General features: G+C 37.7%; 1 protein-coding gene across 1 annotated transcript in view; it reads right to left on the reverse strand.

The window, feature by feature from the left end:
• LOC129242909 (uncharacterized) overlaps window positions 1-15,989 on the reverse strand; it is an 85,218-nt gene that overhangs the window by 19,372 nt on the left and 49,857 nt on the right. Inside the window, exon 3 of the mRNA XM_054879834.1 lies at window positions 13,439-13,576. Coding sequence (XP_054735809.1) covers window positions 13,439-13,576 — 138 coding nt within the window. The remainder of the gene's footprint in view (window positions 1-13,438; window positions 13,577-15,989) is intronic.

Genomic DNA, 15,989 nt, shown 5'->3' on the forward strand with positions numbered 1-15,989 from the left:
TTCGTCGCAACTCTGTCATAACAGTCTGGGCTATGTGAGACGTTGCCCCATCTTGTTGAAACCACACAGAGTTGAAAGGAATTCTCTTTCGGCGTAGTTCTGGATAGAAAAATTCTTTCAGCATTTTCAAATAACGGTCTCCAGTAACCGTAACGGTGTGACCATTTTCTTCAAAAAATAACACCACACTGTCACGCGAAGAGGATGCAATTCCGTCTCGTGGAGTATCTGTGGGTTAGAAGTACTCCATATTCGACAATTTTGTTTGTTCACATTGCTGTTTAAATCGAAATGGGCCTCATCAAACATGAAAAGGCAGTTTAACATGTTTTGGTCTTCTTCCACCATTTGCAGGATCTTCTGGCAAAATTCCAAGCGAATCGGCAAGTCTGCTGCATTCTGTTTGTTAACCATTTGAATTTTGTAGGGAAATAAGTCTAAATCTTTGTGCTTTATTGTTTGCAAAGACTGTCGGCTGACACCAAGTTGAGCAGATAAGCTTCTTGTTGAAACCCTTGGATTGCTTTGTATAGCTGCAGCTACAGCAGCGATCGTTTCCTCCGTCCGAACTGGTGGGTTTCGATGATAAGGCCTTCTTGCGACTGTTCCTTGCTCAGCAAAATTATTCACCAGTCTCATTATGGTCCATCTGCTCGGGGGATCGCCGCCAAACATCCGCCTGTACTCTCTCTGTACCAAAACTACGGACTCCAGTGCGTGATAGCGGCGAACTATCCAAATTCTTGTTTGCGTGTCCCAGTTATCCATTTTAATAAATTTTAAAGATCAATATGCAAATTAAAACAAAAATGGAACAGATAACTTAAAAAGAAAAAAAGTTATTCAATTTTTTTTTGGTAGCGGCTTTCATCAGCCACCCTGTATTTCGTAACCATGATAACTACTTCCGGCCTACGCATTGTTTCCCTCCAATTTTTCCTTCAAGTATTAATTGTAATATGTGGTATTTGGTGTTTCTCTTGATATGTCCAAGATAAGATGTTTTGCGACGTTTTATTGCTTGTAGAAGTTCACGTTCTCGATTAACTCGTCGTAGAACCTATATGTTAGAAACCGGATCGGTCCACGGAATTTTCAAAATTCGCCTTACAGTCCACATTTCGAAGGCCTCGAGTCTGTTCTTTTCAGAGACTTTGAGGGTCCAACATTCTAGCCATTTCTATTCTGGTTTTTATTTCAGCATCAAAGGTATTGATGTTTGATTAGTCCGTGCTTCTGCGTGAATCCTGGTGATATGCATGAATTTTGTTTTATTAATGTTAAGGCGGCCGCCGTAGTCGATTGGGTTGGTGCGTGACTACCATTCGGAATTCACAGAGAGAACGTAAGTTCACATCTTGGTGGAACCCCAAAAATTAAGAAAAACATTTTTCTGATAGCGGTCGCCCCTCGGCAGACAATGGCAAACCTCCGAGAATTTTTTCTGCCATGAAAAAGCTCGTCATAAAAATATCTGCCGTTCGGAATCGGCTTGGAACTGTAGGTTTCTCCATTGTGGAACAATATTACCGAATGGTAGTCATATCTGCTATACAAGCTACGAATTTGGAAAAAATTATATTCAAAATAAGAGTACATACTATATATTTTATATATTATTTTATATTATTATTTTATTTATTGCTGAAATTTGATTTTTGCTGTTGAGTCAAATTGACATTTTTTGCAAGGAATGATGTGTGTTAAGGTGACTGTTTCCAGGACAATTCAATTTTCTGTCATACTTTCTCTTTTATTATAGGACAAAAAAAATAATAGGACTATGAATAAGTTCCTTGCGGTTTTACAACAGATGGCGTAACTTGATTATTATTCCATCGATCCACATTTCCAAACATTCATTGGAGAGCTACTGTCGTAAGGCACAAACGTCAGTATAAGTTTTTTATTTGAAGCGTAAACAACAATATTTTTACCACACTTGAAAATGTCGAATTTCGTGCCAAATAATGTGTTTTTGCGGGGAATTCTTCTTCATTATTTTAATATGAAGAAAAAAGCAGCCGAAAGTCATCGTATCTTGGTGGAAGTTTATGGTGAGCATGCTCTAGCTGAGCGAACGTGCCAGAAGTGGTTTGCACGCTTTAAAAGTGGTGATTTTGGCTTGGAAGACGAAGAACGCGAGGGTGCGCCGCCAAAGTTCATGGATACCGAATTGGAGGAATTGCTCGATCAAGATCCGGCTCAAACGCAAGAAGAGGTTGCAAAAACTTTGGGAGTTGATCAATCAACCATTTCCAAACGTTTAAAAGCCATGGGAATGATCCGAAAGGTAGGCCATTGGGTGCCGTATGAATTGAAGCCAAGAGACGTTGAACGCCGTTTTATGGCATGCGAACAACTGCTTCAACGGCACAAAAGAAAGGGTTTTTTGCATCGAATTGTGACTGGCGATGAAAAGTGGGTCCATTACGACAATCCAAAATGTCGGGCAACGTATGGATACCCTGGCCATGCTTCAACATCGACGTCGGCGCAGAATATTCATGGCCTGAAGGTTATGCTGTGTATCTGGTGGGACCAGCTGGGTGTTGTGTATTATGAGCTACTGAAACCGAATGAAACGATTACGGGGGATGTCTACCGACGACAATTGATGCGTTTGAGCCGAGCACTGCGAGAAAAACGGCCGCAATACGCCGATAGACACGACAAAGTTATTTTGCAACATGACAATGCTCGGCCACATGTTGCACAAGTGGTCAAAACATACTTAGAAACGCTCAAATGGGATGTCCTACCCCACCCGCTGTATAGTCCAGACCTTGCGCCATCCGATTACTATCTCTTCCGATCGATGCAACATGGCCTGGCTGACCAGCACTTCCGTAATTACGATGAAGTCAAAAAATGGATCGATTCGTGGATTGCGGCAAAACCGACCGAATTTTTCACAAAGGGAATCCGTGAATTGCCAGAAAGATGGGAAAAAGTAGTAGTAAGCGATGGACAATACTTTGAATATTAAATTTGTAACCATTTTACGTCAATAAAGTTTCAAATTTCGAAAAAAAACCGCACGAACTTAATCATAGTCCTATTAATATTTCAGTATAATTGTTATTATACAAAAATCAAAAAAAAAAAATCTGCCATAAAAAACGTAATTTTTTTTTTAATATGTATGAGTCATAAAATAACACAATGATTTAATTAAAAGGCAAATTTAATTTAAGCCAATATTTCAAATCAAATCAAATTTTAAAAAAGCTCTCAAATTTAAGCTTTGTATGGAAGCATGTGATTTTTTCAAGACGCATTTATTAAAGGTGGTGGCAATGGACCAACAACAATGTTCTGTACGTTTGGTTGTCAAAGCAAAGTATTGGGAAAATAGAAAACAAATAATGAATTCTCCTTCTTTCGTTCCAAGTAGACAGCCACATGAACATGGCGAAAGAAAACAAACAAATGAGCTGATTTACCAACACCACCTTTAATAGATTTGCCTTAGATTTTTTTATTTACACTTTTTTTAAATGCCAGTTCTTTTCAATCCCTGAATATAATTATCATTGCAGTACTCGTACAATATAAAAGAGTTGAAACACGTAGCGCTCTAAAATTGCTGACGATATGTCTGCAACTTTGCGCTCGACAAAAACAATAACAAAAACAGCGATTCCACTCCAACGAATGCAGAGCTTCATTCCAAGGCTCAAAACTGCTGATGACAGGCTTTACGTGCTAGAAGTACAGTGGCAACAACAACAAAAATAGCAACGTTAGATGTGCAGTGAAAGTTGGTGTAGAATTAAGTTGCCTCAACAACAACAAAAATTCGATGATGCAAGAAGTGCAGTAGTAGAGCAGTTGGTTAAAAGGAATTTTAGTTAATTTTGTCTAAATCTGATTCGATACTAAATAGAAGTGTGCATTGCGCCTCCTGCTGCCGCGTTTTTCATTTTGATGGTGCAAGCCAACTTAATTTATATGAGCACTATACAAGTTCACTTATTAACAACAACAAAATATTCCAATTATTATGTTATTGATTCATTAAATTTTGGATCACTGTTCGTATCTTAATTAAAGTATTATCAATGTTATTTCTTCCATAGAGCCACCAATGCATGTGATTTAGATGGGTTTTCTGCGTTTCTACTTAAAAAATGGAGTTAAAATATAGTTTCAAATATTTTCCTTGCTACAGGCGAATTTATTGATCGATGGAAAGTTGCAACTATTACCCTATTGAATCTATTAAAATTATTGAATCTGGTACCAAGAATGATGTACAAACCATTAATCTCTTTTGAAAAAGGTGGTGAAATAGACGATATAAAGTACTTATTTGGGAAAGAAATAATTGATCAGCATCAATATAACTTAGTTTGTGAGCGTTCCTTGGTTACCAACTTGGCCGAATTCTTCCAATTTTGCATTTAATCATTTAAACTGCCATCAATTAGACGTTGTCTACACATATCTTTCTTTCGCTTAGTATATAGTTCTTGAAATGTTAGTTTTCCATTAATTTTTTGGTTAAGGCTACCTCTGTAACCGAACCTTATATGTCGAAATGGGTAATATCAAATCCCGCCTTTCGTTGCCACCTCTGGTTTACCTCAGGGTAGCAATCTCTGTTTGTTATTATTTGCGCTTTTTATTAATGATGTAGATGGTTTGTTTGAATTTCTTTTGAAGAATTACGTGTATCTCGGGTATTACGATTTAAACAATCTATCTAAACGGAGTAACAGAAACAAATTGTCGCTTATTATCATTAAATGTTTCCATTTTCCTTCGCTAAAGTTGTACTATAAATCCGATTAGCTCTACTTATATCATCTCTAATTCTCGTCTTTCCACTGTACATGAATTTTCGAGTTTAGGTGTTATTTTTCACTCAGAATTCTCTTTTGTAAATCACATTAACTTCACTAATTCTAAGGCATATCCAACTTGGATTTTCTGTTACGTTATGCGCGAGACTTCAAGGACCTTTATACTAGGAAAACGATTTATAGCTCTTTAATGAGATCAAAGATTAGGTTAGGTTGGAATGGTTGCCCAAGGAATGAGCACACTTGGATGAAGATAAACGGATTCATCCTTTGATATACCATTATGAAGGAGGGGAGGTGAAAGAGAAAACCGATGGAATGGAAGGAGAGGGCGGGGAGAGGTGGTGGTGGGATGGTTAGGAGGGTGGGTTTAGAGTGTGTGGGTTATGAACGACGACTGTGCTGCTGATGAAATTCATCAGATTTTTAATGTCAACGCCAGCAGACGTAGCAAAGAAGTAAGAACCAAGATGCCTGGATCTTAACCCCGCCAGAGCAGGGCAACTAAGGAGAAGGTGCTGAGATGATTCCACCTCATCCTCCATACATCCAACGCAAAAAGCCCTCGTGGTAATTCCAAGTCTCACAGGATGCATTCCTCGCGCATAGTGTCCTGTGAGAAAAGCCACGAGATTCGAGAGCTGATATTTTGCCAATCTTAGAAGCTCGCTCGAGCGTTCCCGATCCACACGTGGCCAGAAGGATTTCGCGTCCTTACAAATTTGTGTTCTTGCCCAACACTCGCTGAGTTGGTGCGAAGCCCATCTTTCCAGGTGCAGACCGCAGGTAGTCAAGGGGATCTCAATTCTCTCCCTTCGCGGGAAAATCACCTCACATGCTCCTTGTCTGGCCAGCTCATCCGCCTCACAGTTTCCCGCAATGTCGCTGTGACGAGAAACCCAGATGAGGCTTACGTCAAAGAATTCGGAAGCAGTCGGGAATGAGGCCAGGCATTAGCTGACCAGTTTCGAATGCACCGTCACTGATCCGAGGGTTCTTATTGTCGCTTGGCTGTCAAAGTAAATATTTACATACTTGACTGTTAGTACGCATGTGAGCAGCCAATCAGCTACCTCCTTGATTGCGGCTACCTCTGGCTGGAACACACTGCAGTGGTCCGGTAACCTGAATTAGAGTCTGATGGGGAGCTCCTCGCAAAAAAATCCTCCGTCAACCTTTTCTTCTAACTTCGTTCCATCTGTGAGCAAGTTCATCAGGCCCTGTCCCTAAGTGTAGCCCCCAGTCCATTCTTCCCTTGATGGAATATGAGTGGAGAAAGTTCCGGTTGGGGTAAGCGAGGGTATACATTGATCCGTTGACAGTGGGATGAAGTCATAGTTTCTAAGAATGCTTGAGTGCCCATAAGTGAGGTTGAGCCTATACCGGCAATTCTGCTTGCGATGTCTACGGGTACCACATTTAACAATGTGTTGAGCGCCAGAGTAGGAGTCGTTCGAAGCGCCCCACTGATTCCAATGAGTGCCGACCTCTGAACTCTCCCCAGCTTCTTCACCAATGTCGTCCTCTGTAGTGAGTTTCACCAGATTATGATTCCATGAGGTCAAAGGTCAGAAAATTTGAACAAAATGTATACTGTTTATTCCCAAAGGATCAAAAGAGCTTAACGTAGTTCCGGTTTGCCGTCCATCTTATCGGGCCCGTTGTATTTAAATACATTTAATATATTTTTCCTCAAAGCGTAAAATACACTTCCTGATGTTTATCTATGACAATGTCTGTGGTATCATTGACCGTCCAGATCTTCTGATGCAGACAAGCTTCAATACTCTCCCAAGGGGGTTGCGTTGTCACTTTCCGTTGATTGTTACAATTTTTAAATCAAAATACTTAAATTATGCACCTTTAAGGTATTTTAAGAAATTAACGACATCTTTAATAGCTTTGTTTTTGATTTCGCCCTAAATCTTTATTTTTATCTAAGTTGGTAATTTTGGACCTCTAGTCTGTAAAGTTTTATAGCCAAAGACTGAATAAATGAAATAAAAATGAAAATAAAATTACGTTTTTGGAAAAACATTGTGATAATTGTTTCAAGATAACGATGTAAGGAAATTTCTTTTGGGCCGCTTAGAGCTCATTTAGAAACTACATACATTACATCTTATGTTAAAGTTATCTGATTTGGAGGATTTTCAAATATAACTGAGATTACAGTCCTGTACGAAATTTCGACACAAATCGATTAAACGCCGTTCTCAACAATTTCGCTTCTGTTCTTCCACTTAACGGAAGATATTGAGAAAAGATTTAATCTGGGCTAGTATAAGTTTCAACTGGTGTTGACCATTGCACAATTATTTGCATCGTAAGTTCAGTAATGGTGCCTTAAATCCACTGGCCGGAGAGCAGGCTTTTTGCAGTAAAATCAGTCTTCGCCATGTGGCTCATTTCTGGTTTAATGGGTACGTGAATAAACAAAATTGCGATATTCAGATTAATTATAATACTAACGAGACGCTCGAAAAAGTCTTTCATTGTTCCAAAATTGTAGATAAAGCTAAAGATACCGTCAACGGAGAACGCTGCAGGAGAATGATTAGTGACTATTCGTTTTTCTATGTCGATACCAATCATCAATGTTCCAAATGATTTCAGCAAAACGTTGTAACATACCATACAGCGCGATGCAGCGTGCGCAACCTTGAATTTATTACAATGAACTTTTGGTGACCGAATAAACCCAAAAAGACAATCCCTATCAATTCTTCGTCTAGGCCATACGATTTGACTACTTTGCACCAGCTTTTGGGACGGTACCTTAAGCCACCCGCTTATAAGTAGAGGTAAAAAAGGGAGATTGACGAATAAAAGCCGAAACTCGGCGCTTAATCGGCGATAAAAGATTGGTAATGTTCTGAATGCACTCACACGACGGCCTTCATAGGACGCAGCCATGGTAGTTATACTACAAGGTGAAGTCCAAAATAAACAAGAAAAAGTAAAAAATAAATCATAAAAATGTTTTTGATGGCGCCATCATTTAAAGAGTTAGTGCGTTGGAAGTTACATCCCTAGCTGACTTCCCGTAAAAGTTGGCCATTCGGTTCAGTGGAAGCGAAGCTTTTGCGTCTAAAGTGTCAGTATGTTTGTGTCATCGGTACAAAAATGAGTTTCGAACAAAGAGCTAATATCAAATTTTGTTTTAAAATCGCGTTTGGAGAAGTCAAAAATCAAGTCGATGCTCATTTTTTTCTACGATTCCAAGGCAATTGTCCACAAGGAGTTCGTGCCAACGGCCAAACCGTCAATGAGACTTTCCATCATTTTCTATCTTGGCGTTTTGAAGCGTTTGTTGTATCGCATTCTTCGAATTCTCCCTGAATACCGCGAAGGAGGAAGCTGGCGCTTATTGCATGATAATGCACCATCTCATTGATCCACTCTTGTGACTGATTTTTTACTAAAAATCGCATTTTAACCATCAATCACTCATCGTATTCGCCTGATATGGCTCCCCGTGACTTCTACCTATTCGGAAAATTACATAGGGTCATGAAAGAAAAACGGTTTGCGTCCGTAGATGCCATCCAAAATACTTGTACCGACATCCTGAAGGACATTCCGGTCAATGATCTGAAACACTCTTTCGAAAAGCTTTTAGATCGCACAAAACAGTGAAATGTTTATAAACCATAAAATATATGTGTATGTAAGTAGCCAAATAAATATACACATACATATGTTATGTATGCCAACGGTAACATCTGTTTTTGACATCAGAAAATGTATAGCAGTAATAATCTCTGTAATTCTGCAAAAAATGTTGCACACGTGCATAATTGTTTAGAAGTGGGTGTGAAAGTGCTTAGCACTAGCAGAAAAGAGAAAGTAGAATTTCGTGTTCATGCTTGATTGCTTTGGGAGTAGGGCGAGGTAGCATCACAGTGTTTGTAATGCGACCTACAGAGTTGTGCCTGTTTGCAGATGAATGGGCTACAATAGTATTCATTCATATTTTTATTTTAAAGATTCTCCAGGCTCTATTTGATTAAAGTTATTATGAAAATTAATTTATCTATACTACGTATGGTGAGGTGTAATTCGATATTTTTACAATTTTTAAAATTTTTTTTAGCAGAAACATATAACGTTTTCACTTACGAGCTTTATTTGTTCCTTTTTCAATGAGTTGAAAATTTTCGCGTGATGATTTCATACGATTTCCGACATTAATTATTCAGGCAGGTGCAGTGGTCAACTTGCTTTTACTTTTGGCGTTGAAGCACCATATTAGGCCACTGTCAACGCTGGTACAACGAGTTCCAACGTGGTCGTGGACCTTTGCACGATTAATTTCGTTAAGGTCGTTTGACGCTGTGCGCCAATTGATAACCCCAGAAACGTCATGTGACATATAGCGAGATAGAAGCTTCCTTGGGAATTATTGTGGACAGCAGATAATCAATATTGCCAGAACATTTGGTTTTCAAAAAGATTTGTCCTCATTCGATACTCCGTAATTTGGAGGTTGCCCAAAAAAGAACTCGTTTCGATTTGTGTAAAGAAATTTTGAAGACATTCTGCCTTGGTTGTTCAAAGCCTTGTCTATGATATCGTAACAAATGATTAATCTCTGATCTACACATAAGTGCTGGAAATAAAACAGCAATTGATAGTATGGGTATTCCAAGACAATTTTAGTCCCACAAAAGGTGTATGCGGAAGATACACCTTAAGGCAAATGGCCATCGGTTTTTTCGGAAAGTCTCGCCATGAGAAACATAAAACTGTTAATTCTGTGTGATACACAACCATTTATTTGGCAGTAGTTTGCGGAGAATTAAGGAAAGTCAACTGCCGAAGACGAATCATCCTTTACCAATACAATGCGAGCTTTCACGTATTGGTTAGCACAAGACAGTTTTTAAGCACTCAAAAGATCGAATTAATGAGTCATCCACCTCACAAGCCCTGATCTGGCATCTAATGATTTCTTTTCGTTCCCAAACATCAAAAATAAAATGCAAGGCCAACGTTTTTCAACGCCTGAAGAAGCAGCACGTTTTGAAGATATCCAATTCTGAGGGGCAAAAGTGCTTTGAAAATTGGTTCTAGAATATTTTGAAGACAATAAATCAATTTCTATTATTATTATATAAAGATATATTTAAGTACATTCACGATGAGTTTATCACCGAGTTTTATAGAAACCATAATGCATAATACTTCTTTCCAAATATTTAGGTCCAATTGGTTTAAGTTAGATAGGTCAGGATCAACCTATATTATTTATCCATTACACTCTTTCCTTCTCTTTAATATGTTTTCTCGCATAATACATTTAACTTTAAGACATATTTTGATTGACTTTTAAAAGCAGTTATGCTTGAGCTTGGAGCTTTAACTCAATACTTTCACGACCATGAAGGTAAATTGTGCTATCCAGAAATAATCCCAGTTATATAGCCTTGGTCGGTCGAAAATTCTATACCGGTTTAGAAGATATTAACATTTCTTATACAAATAATTCCAAACAGTGTGCTGACTAGTCTTCTATCCCTGTGCAATAGAATGAGTGCTCATATACCGGTTCGACTGCAAGATTTCTATGATTTTTCGATTTTCGATGGTTGGTTTAGCAGGACGTATTTCATTTTCAGACGTTTCAGACATTTCTGACTTGTACCAAAACAGAATGTTTTGCTGTTGTATTCAATGCTGCATTGAGTTGATAAATAACATAAAATTTTTTGACCTGCTGCTTCGACTTCAAAGTGGCGTTGAAGAATCTGTCGAAGATTCTCTTTTCTGTATCTTCCTTTTGGAATGATGACTTCACCAGACACAAAATCGTAAAATAACTACTTCTAGAGCGTAAAACCACCTTTAAACCGTCTTATAGTTAGTTTAGCCCGATGCAATGTACAAATCGTGACGTATGCCTCACTAAATACATCTGGCGGGAAATATTCGGAAAAATTATCTACAACTAATATTTATAACTTTAATTTAAGAAATATTAACTGAAGAATCATATAAGAAAACAAAAAGTCAAAAGTCAACTTTACTATCCTTTCAGTGCTTTTAAGGCAGTTAATTATGCCAACGTCCTTCACTCCAATATTAACCGAGTAGTTAATCAGCTCATTTTATAATCTTCTTAGTACATTTCTTATAAGATTGCATACATCTGCACATGCATACATACCTTCGTATGTGTATGAAAAAAATTGCATTATGCGAGATCTTCTCTGTAATGCATATTTCTTTACTGTGTACTTCTTAGCCTTTACCCTTTCAATTTTCATCACAATAAGACTGTGCCTTTGTGAAACAATAACACAATTATACCTTTGTGTTTTCAACTTAATTTTCGATTAACTCTACTTGTGTAAGATTTTTCTTTGCAAAAGCACAAAAAAACCAAATGGTAGCAAAGAATGTTTCAAAAAGAAGTCACCAGTCGGTAGGTAAATCTCAACTCATTTCTGCCAAGAAAGGCAGCAAATTCTTAAAAGATATATATATATACGAGTATAATATATTTATATCCCCCTTAACAAAAAATCCAAATTTTTGACATTTAGTTTTTTAATTTAATTTAAACTAATTTCTAATAAAAGTGTAGTTAATTCTGTAACAAAAGGCACATGAATCAAAGTCCCGCCCTTTGTACAAAATTCAGAAAATTTACGACTTTTCAATCATAATTTTTAAAATACTTTTGAGTATGCAGTTTTATACCTCATTTAATTTTAGAATAACAAAGTCAATAAAAATTTTTTTTGGAAATTTTCACTATATTATTCTGTAATAAAAAATTTTCTAAAATGTTGATGAATATTCAATGAATTTTTCTGGGTTTCGTAAAATTAACTTTATTTTTACTGAAAATTAACATTGACATATCGCACCCTAAATACAAAAGGGTCACAACTCAAAATGTCCCTTCTGCTCAAATATGAACGAGACGTTATCAATAAAACGGTCCGCGGATGACATATGGCAAAAATACATTTTTTGTTTTTTGGTAGGACTGTTATAAGCTTACATGGCAAATTTCAGCGTGATATGTCACATAGTTTGTTTTCTGTGCTACTGTAAACAAGTCAAGCTCGAGTGTGGATAATTTTGAGTTGTGACCCTCTTGTATTTAGGGTGCGATATATACTTAGTCTTGCCATAAATTCTGTGACAAATTTTACAATGATGCATACGGTGAGAACGAATTCGCAGAAAAAAGTTCGTTATTTTTGCTTTTGTTCGTATGCGTAGTCTACTCATAAATTATACTCAGTCTTCGCTGAAAAACCTTAATATTTCGAGAATGTTTGTTTACCGCACGATCAATCGTTTTTCCCCAACGTCTGAAATGACTGACAGAAAAAGAAGTGGTCGTCCTCGCGTGGTTCGAATCAGTGCAGCTATAAAAGCCGTTCGAGAAAGAATTTGCAGAAATTCCTTTAGACAGCAGAAAATCATGTCCAGGGAAATGAATGTATCGACCAGATCCCTGTCAAGACTAATTAGAGACGATCTCCACATGAAAGCCTTCCATCGCTCAACTGGCCAGCTATTAGCAACGCGCTTGAAGAAAATTATACTCGACAGATGCAAGCACCTTCTGCGGTGGTACGCGGTCAACGGCCATGAAAATTCTCTATTCACAAATGAGAATATTTTCACTGTTGAAGAAGTTTTTAATAAGCAAAACAAAAAAATCTATGATAAACTTTTAAAGACGCAAAAATTGTTGTTCCAAGGATTCAGCGTGGCCACCATCCAACCTCCGTAATGGTTTGGTGGGGAGTGTTTTGTAAAGGCGTTACGTCTCTTCATTTCTGCGAAAAAGGGGTTAAGACCGAGGCATTTGAGCAGTATTCGCTTCAAACGCGCTCTTGCCCATACGACTAGAACCACCTAACAGTGGCTAAAAAACAATATTCCTGGGTTCATAGACGCAGAAGGTTGGTTGCCTGAAAGTTCAGATCTGAATCCATTGGACTACAGTTTGTGATGAGAATTGGAGAACAAGGTGTGTCGAAGACCTCACAGAAATTTGGAGAGGCTCAAACAATCTTTGGTCCGAGCAGCGACGTCAGTATCCATGGAAACCGTGCGTGATGCAATAGCTGAATGGCCAAATCGTTTGAAGGCTTATGTAAAAGGAGACTGTGACCATTTCGAATCAAAACTATTTTTTTTTAAATTTACGTGATTAAATAAAACTAGCTTCATTAGAAAAGTATTATAATTTCATATCTATAACGAACTTAACTTGTAACAGAACTTATGGCAAGGCTAAGTATATATACGCATGTAAAGTATAGTCCCATCAATCTGACTTAAGTGAAAATTGGTTAAAATTAAATTAAAATTCATAATTAATTTAATCCCAACGGGTGGAGTTTTTTGGCGGGTGTGTTATATGTTATAAAAAAATATTAAAACTTTTTCGACCATCACACTAGACGACTCTTTTAGCTCGTTTAGGTTTTTTTAACAAAATCCTCCTAAATACTCCAATTTTTGTTAGCCTGACCTCATTGCACATACATACATATATTTATACACTTGTACTGCTGAATATGTATGTGCATTAAACAATTAATTTCATATTTAATTTCCATACACATTTTTTCCTCCATTCAATAAATGTATGTACTTACGTTTCCTGCACTTCTTTTGCATTGTTCTGGTGGCCAAGCAATTCGCTTCGCCTTTCTTGAGCGTCAAAGTACGCGTACGCATATTGGTTTTCGGATCGCATTCGGTCCAAGCGCTCTTCGAGTAACGACAGCTGGATTCTGTAGCGCAGAGATAAATGAAAATAAATATGCAAATAAAGGAAAATGAATAAAAGCAAAAACAACTTATAAATTAATCAAGAAAATAAATTTGAAATAAAATCATTATTAAAACTTAAATGCTAAGATATTGGGTAAAAAAAGCTTAACTGATTCACTAAATGAATTGCAGATTATAGAAGAGGTGAAAAACCGAACCATATTCAGGTAAATATTACTAGCACTGGCAGCAATTGGTTATTATCCATAACTGATTGATTATGGTGCTATTCCTTCTTCAAAAGATAAATGAAAAATTGTGCCTGTACTAAAATACACCTTAGTAAATTATATTTTGGGTTTGAATTTGTGATGTAAGCGATCTAGGAAGATACTATAGTTCAATTGCAATCAAAATAATGGATTTTAATAATTAAACAATAAAGCAGCAAATCGGTAAAGTTAACTTTTCTACCAACAAAAGAATACTTTTAAACACTCATCATTAAGCCTCGAGTGATGTCGACTTTTCAGGATATACAGAACGCAAATTGGGCAAATGTAATCAAAGCCAATCAAGAAGAAGAATCAAAGCCATGCATGCTATCAGCATTATCCGCTATTTGATCACTGTTATACTTAGCTACCTTGAAGGTAGAAGCGTTATACTTGACACAGATGAAGGAATTATAAACCATGCAAGTCTAGTGGAGTGCTACAAGGTCTATTCACGCTCCATTCTCTGCTATTTTATGTTTGACGGTGCCTTATTTGTATGCGCCTTTAATTGCATACGTGGATGATCTTGTAGTTGTTTTGTACATAAAGTATATGAATATATGGGGAATGCTGCTGGAGTGACAGTCCTTGGCCGGATATAAATCCAGGTCATTTTAGTAACGTAAAACCGACTATCGAGGGAACGATGATCTTGCCCATATTCGACGGACCCATGTGTTTTTTTTTAATCAAAGAAAAACACAATTTTTTTGATGTTGACGATAATAATCATTTTATTTGGTTCAAGTAGATTTGTTGACATCACTTTGTGAATATGATATCTCTCAAGCGGCTATTATTTCACGGATGTTGTTCTTGGGCTCTTCTATGGTCTTTGGCTTTTTAATATAAACCTTTGATTTTTAATATCCTCACAAGAAGAAGTCAGGTGGCGTTAAATCGGGCGAATGCGGTGGCCAGTCAAAATCGCTATTTTTCGACATCAAACGACGAGGAAACAATTTCTTCAAAAAATCGATTGTGGTGCGAGCTGTGTGTGGTGGAGCGCCGTCTTGTTGAAACCAGAACTGCCTCATACGCTTTCGACGAATAATTGGCATCACAATTTTCTTCTTCTTCTTCTTCTTTTCACAATTGACTTCTTTTGTTGAATGTAAATTTCAACAATTTGGGAGCGCTCGCGTGGCGTGTACTGTTCCATGGTGAAAATCTGCTTGGACTGACGCTTCCAACGCGGTATATCATTAAGCGATCTGACGTCTCTGTCAAAAGATACAGGATTGCCAGATGGGTCCGTCGAATATGGGCAACCATGCAGTGTTATATATATATAATTGGCCCGTACACCCTTTTTGGGTATTTGGCCGAGCTCCTCCTCCTATTTGTGGTGTGCGTCTTGATGTTGTTCCACAAATGGAGGGACCTACAGTTTCAAGCCGACTCCGAACGTCAGATATTTTTATGATGAGCTTTTTCGTGGCAGAAATACACTCGGAGATTTGTCATTGCCTGCCGAGGGGCGACCGTTATTAGAAAAATGTTTTTCTTAATTTTGGTGTTTCACCGAGATTCGAACCAACGCTCTCTCTGTGAATTCCGAATGGTAGTCACGCACCAACCCATTCGGCTACGGCTGCCTCTGTAGTGTTAGTGGTCGGTTAATTTGCAATGAATCTATAAGTCTTGTTGAGTGTTCAAAACTAGCTCATTGCAAAACCGAGATCCTTCTCGTAAAGACAAGAGAAACTAATAGAGCTCCTCTCCCAACAACACCTGAAATATATCGAGCCCTTACCTTTACTCGAAGTCCGAATAGTCTCTTGCGTTGTGGCATAAAAGCTAGCAAGTATGGACCCATTGATATTCCAGTAAACGAAGTGACGGATATATATGAGAACAAAAGAAGCGGAGCCTTCTAATGTGGTAGCAACGTTGATAAACCTCTTTTAAGGATTTATACCGAGTATTCATGGGTGATCAATCTTCAATCGTATTGGCGATGCGGATGATTTAGGGTTTACATTTTCTGTTTATGAGAGAATGTGCCTTTAAGTCGCCATGGTTTGGAAAGTATGTAAATGGTGGACAATTTGCCAGTCCTTTGATGAATGGAAAGTTATCTGCGACGGGCCACCCATAATTATGCCTAAATTACAACACACACGCAAACAAATCTTATTCGTCGGCCTTAACA

This window comes from Anastrepha obliqua, chromosome 3 (genome assembly GCF_027943255.1).
Source record: "Anastrepha obliqua isolate idAnaObli1 chromosome 3, idAnaObli1_1.0, whole genome shotgun sequence".
Lineage (NCBI taxonomy): Eukaryota > Metazoa > Arthropoda > Insecta > Diptera > Tephritidae > Anastrepha > Anastrepha obliqua.